Consider the following 13,166-nt stretch of genomic DNA (forward strand, 5'->3'; position numbering starts at 1 on the left):
AAGTGTCTTTGCTCGGTGTGAAGTAACCCAGGTCTAAGCCTGGGGATGTGGCACAGGTCCACACTGCAGTGAGATGCAGTTTCAGTAGTTCAAAGTATTTCAGTAGGTCTCTCACAGTGATGGTGTCACATCTGTGAATTTTTGCAGGATCAAGAAGACCTAGACCTATGGTAAGGGGTTAGACCTATGGAGAGCAGTTGTGAATTTTAAAATAGATTTAATTGTGTCTTATGTTTCATTGTTTGTCTCTGAAAGCTTTCCAGAGGCCTTAGTGCCCTTCCTAAAATCAGAAGTGATGAGGTACTGCTGGGTTTCAAAGTTTAACTTTACCCAATATCATGTCAGCTTTTGTGCTTGCTTCTTTTTTTAACTAGAATGCAGTGGAAGCTCACAGATTTGACAGCTTTTTAGGTTGGGAAGAGTTTGTGAGATTCTGGAGCTGGAGTGTGTGTGGAGTGGTGGGGCTGTGCATCACGTGCCCATCCTCTGCTGTGGGAAATGGTGCCAAACCAACTGGTGGCACTGCAGAGCTGGGGTCCTGCTGCTGCTACTCCCATGCCTGTAATACTGCTCTCCCTATTTCTTTATAGTCCTTACAGGCCAAAAGGGAATACAGGGAACAGCTAAAGATAAATAGTGAACGAGGGGGATTGTATAGTGAATATCTTCAGCTATGATGTGGAAAATCTTCAGATGGGAACCACAGCCTGAAAATAGTGCTGAACCAAAGGGTGAGGAAACCAAAGCCTGTGGTTCTGTGTAGACCAAACACTTTATAACAACCACCACAGGCTGGAGCTCAGTGTGGACTGATGATAGAGGCTTGGGAAGAGGGCACACCACAGAAAGGAGAAGCACTGGATTCAAGTGAGATATGAGCTGTCTAGAAAAGCTAAAATTAAAAAAAAGTTAAAGTTTTCTGAAAAAGCTAAAATATAATTCAAGCTTTCTGACCTAAACTAAGCTGCACTGTGACTCTGGAGGGTGCCTGCTTTCTTTTTGAAAAAAATGGACCATCCTATCTCAGTGCATCCATGCTGTGGGATCAGATGTTGTTGCCTGGTATAGTTCCTCAGGCAACAGTCTGGGGGCTTAAATTCCTAGCTGTTATCCCTCTTACACAAATGGTAGAGGTCTCACAGCAACGACAAGCAAGGATATTTTAACTGACAATATTGACAGAGACAATTTATAGCCTATTGTGTGGATGCAGCTGCTGAGCATTCATATCCTGCCACCATCTTGGCATTCCTGACTTTATTTTTGACAAAGGGTGTTTAACCAGGAATACCTTCATACCTCAGCATAATTCATACTTTGGCCATTTGCATCTTTTCTCTATTGGCTTTCTCCCGTTTTCCTTCCTTCCTTCCCTTACTTCTCACACACACATATCTCTGATTGGAAAAAAAAAAGGAAAAGAAAAAGTGTGTGTGTAAGTAAATGAAGCTAAAACCGTCATCACAAACCATAAATAAAACTTGGTAACAGAAGAAACGGCATTTGGGCAAATATTTTACATAAATCAATTCTGAAACCAATACAATTTCTGTATTTACTACTGTAATTAAAACTCTTTTTACACGGATAACAGACAAAGGGTTTTGAAGGGCCATGTTTTCAAATCACTTTTAGTATTTCCTCAGGATGGTGCTTACTAGAGAGAGGATGCTCAGTGTGCTCTGCCAAGGCATTGCAAAGCCTGTGAGCAGAGAGCTGGGGAGAAAGTCTTTTTACAGATATATTTTACTTTATGAAACTATTAGTTTTACCTTTTACCCAATAAGATGTGCTCAGTCATAAAGCTCAGCCCAGCTGCAGTGCCTCTAAGTCATGGAGTATCTCTCTACAGCTCCCTCTGAGCCCCCCTAGCTCCTCCAGAGCAGTCCTGGGTTGAAGCACACAAGCAGGACCGCAGTGCCCAACAACAAGGAAAAGCTGCTGGCACCCCACAGGTGCCCAGAAATCACTTTTCTCCCTTGCTATATCACACACAGACTCCTTCTTCAGCTGCTTTTCTAGGGATTGTTACTATTTCCGGACTGAGTTTTCACAGTATGTTTGTCCTTGCCACAGCACAGATTAAAAAGGACAGAGCAACATCCCAAGACTGGTTGAGCAGTGGGTGGAAGATGGTGGTAGGTTATTTTCCCCAAGATAACCTGGGTGAAATGTGAGGCAAGGAACAAAAAGCTGAGAGTCTTAACCTCATCCATGCTTTTTCCTGGAGTACAGCACAGGGACAGTGTCCAGGACATGCTGTGCAGTTGCACCTTGTAGCCAAGGAGCGCTGACCCCACGGGCATCCTGCTCCAAGTGGGAGCTCCCTCCACCACTGCTGAGGGGCTGCTGGGTGTCAGAATGCTGGTCAATCACCCTTAAGATCTTCTGAGTGATCTCCAAGCAGCTTGAGTGAAGTACCAAGCAGTTTCAGCCAAAAAGACTGATATAAATTAAAAATAAGTGATTGGTGGTATCTTGAAATCTGGCCCCACCTTTAGGATTTTTATTTTTTAAAGCTTCCCCTGTTTTTCATCTTTCCTGCTGGGAGGCTCAGTCTGCTGGCTGGCTCAGCACACAGAGGAGAGTTTGGTGTGGCTGTGATTGACAGGGCCATGGTGTTTTGTCAAGGAGGTTTTGATTTAGTGGTTTTGGGAAATTTCAATGGGATAGCTTCCAGTGACCTGAACTGAAGTTACTTTTCAAACACAGGGATGCTCATCCTTTTCTATCCCCTCTTATTCATCTGCAATTCTTGTGGGGAAACAGAGAGTTCTCTGTTATTTCCTGGTCTATGCTATTTTTTCCTCTCTCCCTGTCTTTCACCACTGAAGTATCTCAGCAATGCCAGGAGGCTGGTATGCCCTGGGAGAGTAAGAATAGTCTACAATGGCAGAGATCGCTCCTGTTGTTGTTTGTCCACTTGCAGTTGCCTGGACAGAGAGTCCACACAGAGGTAGGAGCAATTGGATCTGACAAGCTAGAGCTTTTGCAAGGCAACGTGTTAAAGCCTGAAGAAGATCAACACTTTCAAAACTAACAGTCCTGTTCCAATCATCAAAATAATCCTCCATCAACGCATTGTATTGGCTGAGTTCCTGATGTCTGTCTTTGATCCTTAGCAAAAATTCCTTCCTTTTAAATTTTTTCTTCCACTTTTTTACTCCCTTTCTTCCCTGTCTAGGTCTAATCTCCTTTGGAAATGAAAAAACTCTTAGGACATCTGGAGCTGGAAGTGTTTTGAGCCTGTTCAAACATGGAGCACTGGGACTCACTGGGATTTCTGATAGTCACACTCAACTATAATGTGACTATTGTAGGTAAGTACTTTTAAAAGAGCTCTCTTCTTTCTTTTGCTGCGTCGTATCCTGAAGTTACCAAGTGCCCTGCTGATAATCAACTTTCATTTCAGGCTATGGTTCTGTGATCTGTACAGTAGGTTGTTTTCTTGATACCTGATAGAAGAGGTTAATGTGTTTCTTTTCTTGTTAAACAGATTACTTCTCTCCCTTTGATAGATTTTTCCTGAACATTGTGTAAAATACTCTAGCAAGGTTTTCAAATTTGGGTCTTCTTGATGACAGGCCTTCTTGTCAGCTGGAAGAAGGGATCATGGTAAAAACACACAGAAGTAATGCTGAACTTATACCACATAAAGTGAATGGTAGAATGTATGCAATAGCTTTAGTAACAAATTTAAAAAGTTAAAGAAGAGGACAGAAGACCCACTGTCTTTTACAGGAAAAAGTTTGTGGTTACTACCATTGGGGTTAATTATTGCTTTTCATTCTTTATTTTTGTAAACAAATAAGGATCACATGCATTAAAAAAAAAAGGCAAACCAAAGCAGAATGCCATTGTCTTTTCCTTAGCCAACTGTTTGCTGTTTATTTTTTACCCTTACTATTTAAATAAGATTCTGTTCCTCTTTCATGGACTACTTTGAACAATGTGTGAGCCAGAGAAGAACTTTCAGGGGCCCTTTAAAGACTCTTTGCCTGCAGCAGTTCCTGTAGTTTTTGCTGTGCACTGCAGGGAGCATCCAGCTGAGCCCCAGCAGGGTTGCTGGAGAGGCTTGTTCTTGTATGTTTAATCAAGATTGGGTCTTTAGGGACACGGATGCATGGAGGGGTTATCTCTCAAATGTATGTCACACTAAACTACTTCCTAAGGAGCCATTGATTTTTCTTAAATAGTACTCCCTATTGTACATGTTCTAATTAAAAATTGATAGTGAAATAACATGTAGTATTTTGAGCCTGATTAACTAATGAGCTTCAAACACTTTGAGGTCCTTGCAGGGAAAAAATGCTACCTAAGGATGAAATATGGTTTGCTTAAGATGACAGATACTGTAGAGCTGGTGTTTCCTATTGACCCACACTGTATCAAAAAGTGAGTAGCAGTACAGTCTGCCAGCAAACACAGGAAGCAACAAAACCACCACTACAGCTCAGGTGATTAAAGATAAAATGGAAAGGCCTCAATTTATTTATGGTTGGATAATATATTATTTTGCCAGGAGCAGCAGTTTCTCAGATGATCTCTTGTAAATCTGACATATTCTTCACGTTTTTCCACTACAGAGTGCAGTTTTACTGTTCTAGCCCATAATCAGTCTCCTGGCCACAAATGGTTTTCAGAAGGCACTTGAACAGTATGTTCAGTACAATAATAGATATCACATGATGTTGTGGAAATATTTGAATATTTCAGATTTACACCAACTACTGGGCAATAGCTTTATACGAAATGCAGAAGAAAATTCTCCAAGGCAACACCCATAAATAATTGTATAGTTTATAGAAAAATGCTTTGTGATCTGGATTTTTTTAAAGCCTTTATAGTGTGTATTGATGCTATTCCACAGATTGCACTCAAAACCTTGTATGCATGTGAAATGTACATTCACTATTAATGACCTGAGCTTTGCAGTACATTTCTCAGCCATTAACTCTGCATAGTACACTTCTTTTTAGTCCCTAAGTCTTGCTGTTTCTCTGCCTGTGTTTACAATTCTTGCCTTAACAATTCTTTAAAACAAAATTAATCTTATAATTCTTTTATGTTGGGTTTTTTCCCCTCTTTTTGTTTTTAAGCAGTTATTTTCCTCTTTTCTTGTAGAAGATTATTAAATTAAATTACTTTTTCAACACTATATTGGGAATTGGTGATGGAATTCAAAAGGAAATGTGAGAAATTTGAATGCTAAACTTAACTTCAGGTGTTGAATATATGTTTGTATAGAATGCATTTTTAACTTTTGACGACAGAAAGGTATACCTTTAAGCCTTCCCATCCAGGAAAAGGTTTTAGGCTTTCACAGAATCATAGAACGCTTTGATAGAAGGGAACTTTAGGTCTGAGCTGCTCACCGAGGTGAACAAAGGTTGGAAATCATGCCAAGGTGGGGCAACCAAAGAAGCAACAGAGAGAAATGTCTGGGGTGCACATTTGCACACAAATGTACATTTGTAGAATATTTTGCATATGTTTGCTAAAAAGAAGTGTAATAACTAATTAATAGCTTGCTAGACAATACCATTTTTTACTTTTGTTGGCCAAAATAAACTTTACATACAATGTCATGGCCAAGACCAAGAACAAATACTATGTCATGGAGCAATCTTCTCTGTCTAGATGAGTATCATACTGTGTTACCTGACCTGTATTATTGAAATAGGACAAAATTCAGGTGCAGGAATCCAACAACAAGGAAAAACTGCAAGTGAAATGGGATTGTTTAATCAGTTTTGATCTCTTTTTATCAGAGTGTTTTCATCAGGTTTCAGTTGGCATGACTTATTGTATGTTTAACTCCTACATTGTTGAGTCTAGATGAAGATTATGGAATGTGTCAGCTTTACATTTTCACAGGATTTTCAGACTTAAAAAAAAAAAAGCTAATAAGAGGAGAGACTATTTCTTCAAATGCCTTGTGTATAGAAAGAGCATCACTGCATCACCTGCCTTCTTTCTCAGGCTCTGACTCTTTTTCTTACCTTTCCTTCTATTGTAGGGAAGATCTGGCTGATGTTAATACTTCTGCTGCGGATGGCAGTGGTGGTGTTGGCAGGCTACCCCCTCTACCAAGATGAGCAGGAGCGCTTTGTCTGCAACACCCTGCAGCCAGGATGCTCCAACGTTTGCTATGACTTGTTCTCTCCTGTATCTCACTTTAGGTTCTGGCTCATTCAGACCGTGTCTCTCCTGCTGCCTTATGCTGCATTCAGCATTTATGTTTCACACAAGGTAGCTCTGTACATTGTAGGAATGCACTGTCTGGTGCAAGGGTGCAAGAGGAACAAGGGTTTATCAAGCCCCAAAGATGTGAAGGAGCTCTGTAGAAGTGCAGTTGTCAATAGAGTTGATTGTGGTGCAGACAACCTAAGTGTCCTTAATTTTTCAGGGGCATATACCGTTCATCTTTTTATTAGGACTCTACTTGAGGTTGCCTTTGGGGCTGTGCAATACTTTCTTTTTGGATTTTCTGTTCCCGACCGCTTTTCATGCTACCACTCCCCTTGCACAAGCACTGTTGACTGTTACATCTCCCGGCCCACTGAGAAATCCATCATGATGATTTTCATCTGGGGGGTCAGCAGTCTGTCCTTCCTGCTCAGCCTTGCTGATCTTGTCTGTGCTCTCCGGGGAATGACAGCAAGAAACCGAAAGAACAAGATGCTGGCAAGCCTCTGCACAGAGAAGGAGTGCATGTTACATCTTCCCCCAGTCCAGCACAGCAGTTCTTCTCCTCCTCAAAATGGGGATGGTCCAGTAGCTAATAGCTGTCAGACCAGTGATGGCTCCTGCTCACTTCTCTCTGAAGAGGAGGAAGAGGCTGTTCTTCACCCTGAAGGTGTCCCTCAGCAAAGTGTCAGCACTAACCTCAGCAGCAGCAGCAATAAGTGCTGTGTATCAGGAGGCCTTGCTGTTAAGCAACAGAGCACTGAAGGACCCCTGTGTGTCAGTGACCAACAAGGAACTCCCTGCAACCAAGTGAGACTTCAGCAAGACTTCATTAAAGATACTGCCCTGGCTTTGAGACCTCAGGGCGAGTCTCCCCTTGGAGTTTCTTCCTCTGTTGTTCAGAACAAGCTTTTAGGGTTCTACCCTTCAGCTGAGCTAAAAAGCTCTGATGCACAATCAGATTATAGCAGCACTAGCTGCCTGAGGTCAAAAAAGTCAGAATGGGTATAGAAGCCAGAGTGAACTCTACTCTGTGACCTTGACAGGACAAATCATTGCATCACTGAAGAGGCTTCAGTGAGCTTCAGCTGAATCCTTTGGTTATGGTTATGCTGCAGAGACACTCTGTTCTGCTATGTACACCCATTAGAAAAGAAACCAAAATTTTGGATAAGAGTTTGAAGGATATTACTTTAAGGGACATGTTCTTTAGAAAATGTGACATCTTTATCTTTTTCTGCATGTAGGTAGTTTAAAAAGGCTGTGGACTGTCACTGATGTGACTGACCTGGTTTTCCAGGAGTATGTGTTTAACGCTTATTTACTCTAACCTAGTTTTATTGCAAAAGATTAAGTTTAGCAAAGATATGTTGTCTACTGTCAGAAGCCTAATTTATCTCCTCATACTAAATTATCAAAGCTCACTCAAAGAAGGATATTCAAGAAGACTAAACAGTGAATAGAATAAAAACACTTGTTTCGTAGCAAAGTGTTAAAATGTTAAAACCCCTGGATCTTATTGCTTGAAGGCAATACCTCTCCCAGCCAGCAGTGCCAGGGCAGTACCTTTCTCTGACACTGATGCCAGCTGCAGCCTGACCGCGCCTGTGATATTCAACTATAACATCTTCCAGTATCTAGAGGGGCCTAAAGGAAAGCCTGAGAGGGACTTTTTACAAGGGCATGTAGTAACAGAACAAGGAGGAATTGCTTCAAACTGAAGTAGGGTAGGTTTAGATTAGGTGCAAGGAAAACATTTTTTATTTGATGGTTGTGAGGCAGTGGAAGAGTTTGCCCAGAGAAGCCGTGGATGTCCTGGATGTCCCACCTGTGGAGGTGCTCAGGGTCAGGTTGGATGGAGCTTTGAGCAATCTGGTTTCATGGAAGGTGACTCTGCCTATGGCAAAGGCAGATCATTTATGGAAATAAATGATCTTTAATGTCCCTTCCAACCCAAACCATTCTACGAACTACAATAACCTGCAAAACAGAGGGGTTGCATCCACATTAGCTGTTGGGCATGGTCCTGTGCTTGAGAATTTCTCAAGGCAACAAGGAGGTGTGAGCCAGAAGGGTGTCAGGGAGTGCTCCAGCAGCTTGACAGGGACTGAGCAGCAATGCCCATGCTCTGGCTCCACTGACACATCTACAGGGTGTTACTTCTCAGCCTTAAATAGTCACACTGGGCTCTCAATTTCAGGAGGTGGGAATGAGTCACCTGACCTCTTTTAGGGGTCTCTAAAGGTAAGATGAGTCACTTTCTGGATTACCTATTTCTCCCACAATATGATTATCTCAGACCTGGGTTTAGGGAAAATGGTTTCTACCCTGAAAGAAGGATATAGTGGCAATGTCTATATCAAAGTGCTTGCCCTCTTTGTCTGACAGACTTACAATGCTAATAATTTGAAAACACGTCTAAATTGAGTGAATCACAGAAGATTTTATTACAGTTATACTTTGTTCTTTCCTTCGGTGTTAATTCAGTCGCATTTGCATAAGCGTGATCCAGAACTACAGCACAGCAGTATGTGAGATGAATTTTCTTTTAGCTACAAGTCAGTGGGGGTTGAAGGTTGCACATACCTGCACATCATCAGTGGGAGTGGATGTGGAGGAGCATGTACCAAGAGAAATGTGCTGGTGGTAGTGTCTTACAAAACAAATTATTCAGAGGGTATCAGGAACTGGTATCTGTAGATACTGGTTGGTGCTGGCGTAGCCACGATGCTGTTAGGCCAGGCGCAGATCTAGTCTTGCTCTTGGGCTGCCATGTAACAAGTTCCTGTAATAACTTCAGGGCTGGGTCCCATGTGCAGGACATGAAGGGACAACAGCTTTCACATTCTTCCTTTTCTGTCCTGTGGGTGCAGAAGTCTTCAAGACAGTTAGGTTCATCACACCTGTGTATTATTTCTCACATGTGTAAGGTAAAGACTAACAATTATCTCTTCTGCATTCCCCCAGAATTAGGTGGTTTAATAGATGGACAGAACTGCTCTTGGGGTTAGGAGCAAAGTACTTTGGGATCCTGAGGTAGGCTATGGGCATTTTTAATTACTACCTTCTTAGTAAGGTTTTCCTCTCTATTAGCTCTGTTTGTTTCTTTCATTGTGCATGTTGTTGTGTGATTTGTCATTTCCAGGGTAGAAGCAGCATTAATTATTAAACTTATCATAGGCAGAAAAACATTAAATATTTAAACTTCTCGTCCTCCAAAGCCTCTTTAATGGGGTGTGTGCTGATTACTTATGCCATGACAAAACATTGCAACAATGAAACCATTTATGATTCATTGCATCTTCTCAGATGTGAGAAGGAATGCAAGGAACAAATGTGGATACAGTCCATAGCATACATCCCATAGCATGAGATATAAATAGGGTAGGAAAAATAATAAATGCATTTTGGCTGGACATAGTCTGGGTTTTTTGTCTCTGGTTAGAGATTTTTTCATGACTGAGGAGTCTCATTTCAAATTGGAAAGATCTTGTTTGTGTTTGAAATGGAAAGAGATTCGTGGATGTCTTCCTTAGTCTGCAGAGACTGGCCTTTGGGTTGTGTTGCTCCCCTGGAAACCTGGCTGATTTTGGGACTTGTGGGCCCATCGACACGTAATTCAGGCGGTGTCACAAGCACTTAATGTGTTTATGAAAACTGCATATTGAAAGAGAAAAATTTGGTATGGAATTTTCCCTGGAGAGTGAATAGAAACCTCTGGCATCAACAATCTGCTCCTAGGGCAATGACTCAGAGTCTTTTACTACTATTTCTCCAAGTCACATTTTTTAATTACAAAGACTGTGTCGATTTGCCAGCAAGGAAAGACCAAGAGAAGAAGTATAAAGGAAGTCTGAACTACTGTGAACTTCCAGAGCTCAAAGAAATTAAGTGGTGGGTGGGAGGGACATCCACAGTGGGGAGGAGAAAATAGCAAAAAAATGATCTGTTTGAAAAAACAGAGGATCACCTCTATTTTCTCCTTGTATTCAGCATCACTGAATGTGGAGGTGCTCTAGATGTCTTAGAGAGAGAAAAGGACTGATAGATGTGAAGCAAAGAAGCAGCAAGGCTTTCTGCTGTTAAAACAAAAATTTAGTCTTTTAAACTCGTGTATTTGTTTTAAGTCCTTCCAGAAATTATTACGTACTGAGAAAAATGTTACAAAATGTTCTTATTATGTTTGCCAATGTATCTTTAAAATTTTTTTTAACCCATCTACTTCAGAAAAGCATTTCAAAGATGGGTTGAAAGCACAATACTCCTAAAACTGCCTTCAGGGAGCTTTGTCTTGTGCTCAAAGTGCAGGTGTCACTTGCACCCTGTGGTGGCTTTATGGAACAATACAGAAGATATATATATACATATATTTCTCATCCAGCCTCATGTGGTACTGACCATGAGACTATACAGAAAGGAATTGAACTCCCTGGAAATAAGAGCTGGAACTGATCAGAAAATCTATGATAAAATAGTTTTCACATAAGAAATAATTTTTTTTCTTGGAAAATTATAAAAATGTCTTTAAAATGTTGTTTTCTTAGTATCTTCAATTGCACTTCAATAGCACTTCTCTTGCAAAATAAGTGTCTAGCAGGCTGCTGGAGACACAGAATTTTCATGTTTTCTAGGCAGCAGACCCAAATATCGCTGGAAGTTTCTTCAGTTTGGGCATGACTGAAAGAAAAAAAAAATCAATTTTGTTCCTGTAACTAAAATAGATTTAATTTTTTCTCTAAACATTTTTTTTTCTGATTCCTTTTTATTTGTTTGCTTTGAAATATATTTTTAAATACCAAAATAAAAGTCAAACTAGTTTAGAAGCCAAGTTTCAGTCAATTATAATCACTTTGTCCTCTTCTTGCACTTTTTAGGTTGGGTCACTTTGATTTACTCTCGCTTTGATTTTACAGTATAACAGAAAGCTGTGACTCTCTCTCTGCTCTTGAGAAAGACACTCTAGACAGGTGTCTAGGGAATGTATAATTTCCTGTCAGCAGCAGTTGTTCTCCGTGAATATCTCAGTTCAGCCCAGAATAACTATTAAATCTGAAGTTAGCAATGTAGAGACATCCTCAATTTATTCTTTCAAGTTATTATCTGCCCTAACATGATACATCATTATTTCAATTATTAGCTTTCTAAAAGAAATCCTTAAAGAGCATATTAATTAGACATTATATTATTGTAATGTCATGACTACAATGGAGAACAGATAAACTGTTACTGCTTGTAGTATTTTAGGACAATAAAGAAATACATCTCAAAAAAATAGGACAGTAGAGTAGTTTAAAAGGCTGTTCTTTAACTTCTGTCGTTTGATCTACTTTTAATAGCCTGATGTTCTCAACTGACAGAGAAGTAATTTTACAACATGTCTTACATTGTAATTGAGTTGCTAAAATGTTCTGCAGATTAGATGGTCTCTGCTCACTCATAGTGTGAACTCTTGGCCCGTGATACCCAGCAATGCCAGTTCTGAAAAATGAGTTCACTAAGGCAGAAATCAGAATGTATCAACTGCATCTCTATGTTAAAATTATCCAGTGTCCACGTAGACAGATTACAATCACAACCTGCTTCACCAGCTTCTGATTTCTCCTGCTTTACTGTCTGTTTCCTTCCATTTGGTTTGACAGGCAGGAGGTCTCAGGCCATCTCCACAGCTGTAATTTATTCATGGGAGTGCACACACTGTGCTAAGTCTGAGAAGGGTTTTATAATCCCGCGCTGTTCACACCGTGGGAATGCAGAGGTAGAGAACTGTCTCTAATTCAGTGTCTGCAGGTAACACTTTATGTTGAGTACTGGATTAACTTTGAAAAGCTTTCACTAATGAACAATTTACTGAGTGAGGATGATGGCAGAATTTGAGCTTGTTGTTAGTAACTGTGGTTTATATATGGTGCTCTCAAGAACGATGGGGAATTTGGGCTCAGCGATCAGAAGTAATTTCCTTCATTTCTGGCTTTTCTATGTGAGTAACATCTATTTTGCCAGTGAGACTTTGGGCAACACAGCATTTTCTGTCACTGAAAATGTTACTTTTAGCAAAGAAATAACAATAATGGAATTAAACAGGAGATTTTGACCTAGCAGAATAAAATTTTGCATTGTCCTCTGTGATGACTTACCTTTTCCTTGCACTGAAGATAGGGTTTGAGGTTTTTTTTTTTTTTTTTAAAGAGAAACCAGGATAAGATGATTTCAGAGCCCTACTTGTCCTGACAAATTAAACACCCACTTAGACACCCACTCCTTCTGCTCATTTCTCTATGAGTCAGTGTGAGTGATTCTTACTTCTGACAGACAATATACGGTGCAATGAGCTCCTTCTTTCTGGCACAAACTTTAAAGCTCTGTGCTATCTTTGGAGGTCTAGTGGAGATACTCAAAGGTAGGCATATGAACAACTTGTATGCATTGGCTAACAAATCCAAACTTTTTTCTTCTTCAGCAAGCTTCTTTCTAAAGCATTTGTCTGAAGCACAAATAAGGAATATCTGTAACACGGTTTACCAGTTGTGATGCATTGACAGATACCTGTTTGCACGGGTTCACCATAAACTTCCATGTACATCTTGATGACTTGATGGGACCTAATCTTTGAATGGCTGGAGAAAACCACAGGATTTGAACTGCAGCCCCACTTTGTCACACAGAACTGATCCCATGAGCTATCAACCTTTATGAAATTCACAAGATGACCCAATATTAAGGAATGGTCCAAATATAGATATTTTTGTAATATAGATAGACAGACAGATGTGGTAACAATCCACTTCGTGCCCTGGAGTTACATGAAACACAGAGCTACTTCAGTGTAGAATAAATCAATCCTAATTTTCAGAACTTACAGCAATAGACTTTGAAACGTACAGATAAATAGGAAATGTTTTCCTTGAATTACTCATATCTGAGAAATATATTCCATGACTTTTACACAGAAATATTGAAAACCCTTTAGAACAACCGTC

The 13,166-nt window shown here is 40.3% G+C and overlaps 1 protein-coding gene across 1 annotated transcript; it reads left to right on the forward strand.

Moving 5' to 3' along the window:
- The first annotated feature begins 3,256 nt into the window (after positions 1–3,256).
- On the forward strand, positions 3,257–7,200 carry GJD4 (gap junction protein delta 4). Its single transcript, XM_066192406.1, has 2 exons — positions 3,257–3,320; positions 6,020–7,200. Exons 1-2 carry the CDS (start codon positions 3,257–3,259, stop codon positions 7,198–7,200), a joined length of 1,245 nt encoding a protein of 414 aa, XP_066048503.1.
- The last annotated feature ends 5,966 nt before the right edge of the window (positions 7,201–13,166 follow it).

This window comes from Chamaea fasciata, unplaced genomic scaffold (assembly GCF_029207755.1).
Source record: "Chamaea fasciata isolate MVZ Bird 193981 ecotype frontalis unplaced genomic scaffold, bChaFas1.0.hap1 SCAF_1, whole genome shotgun sequence".
Classification (NCBI taxonomy): Eukaryota; Metazoa; Chordata; class Aves; order Passeriformes; family Sylviidae; genus Chamaea; species Chamaea fasciata.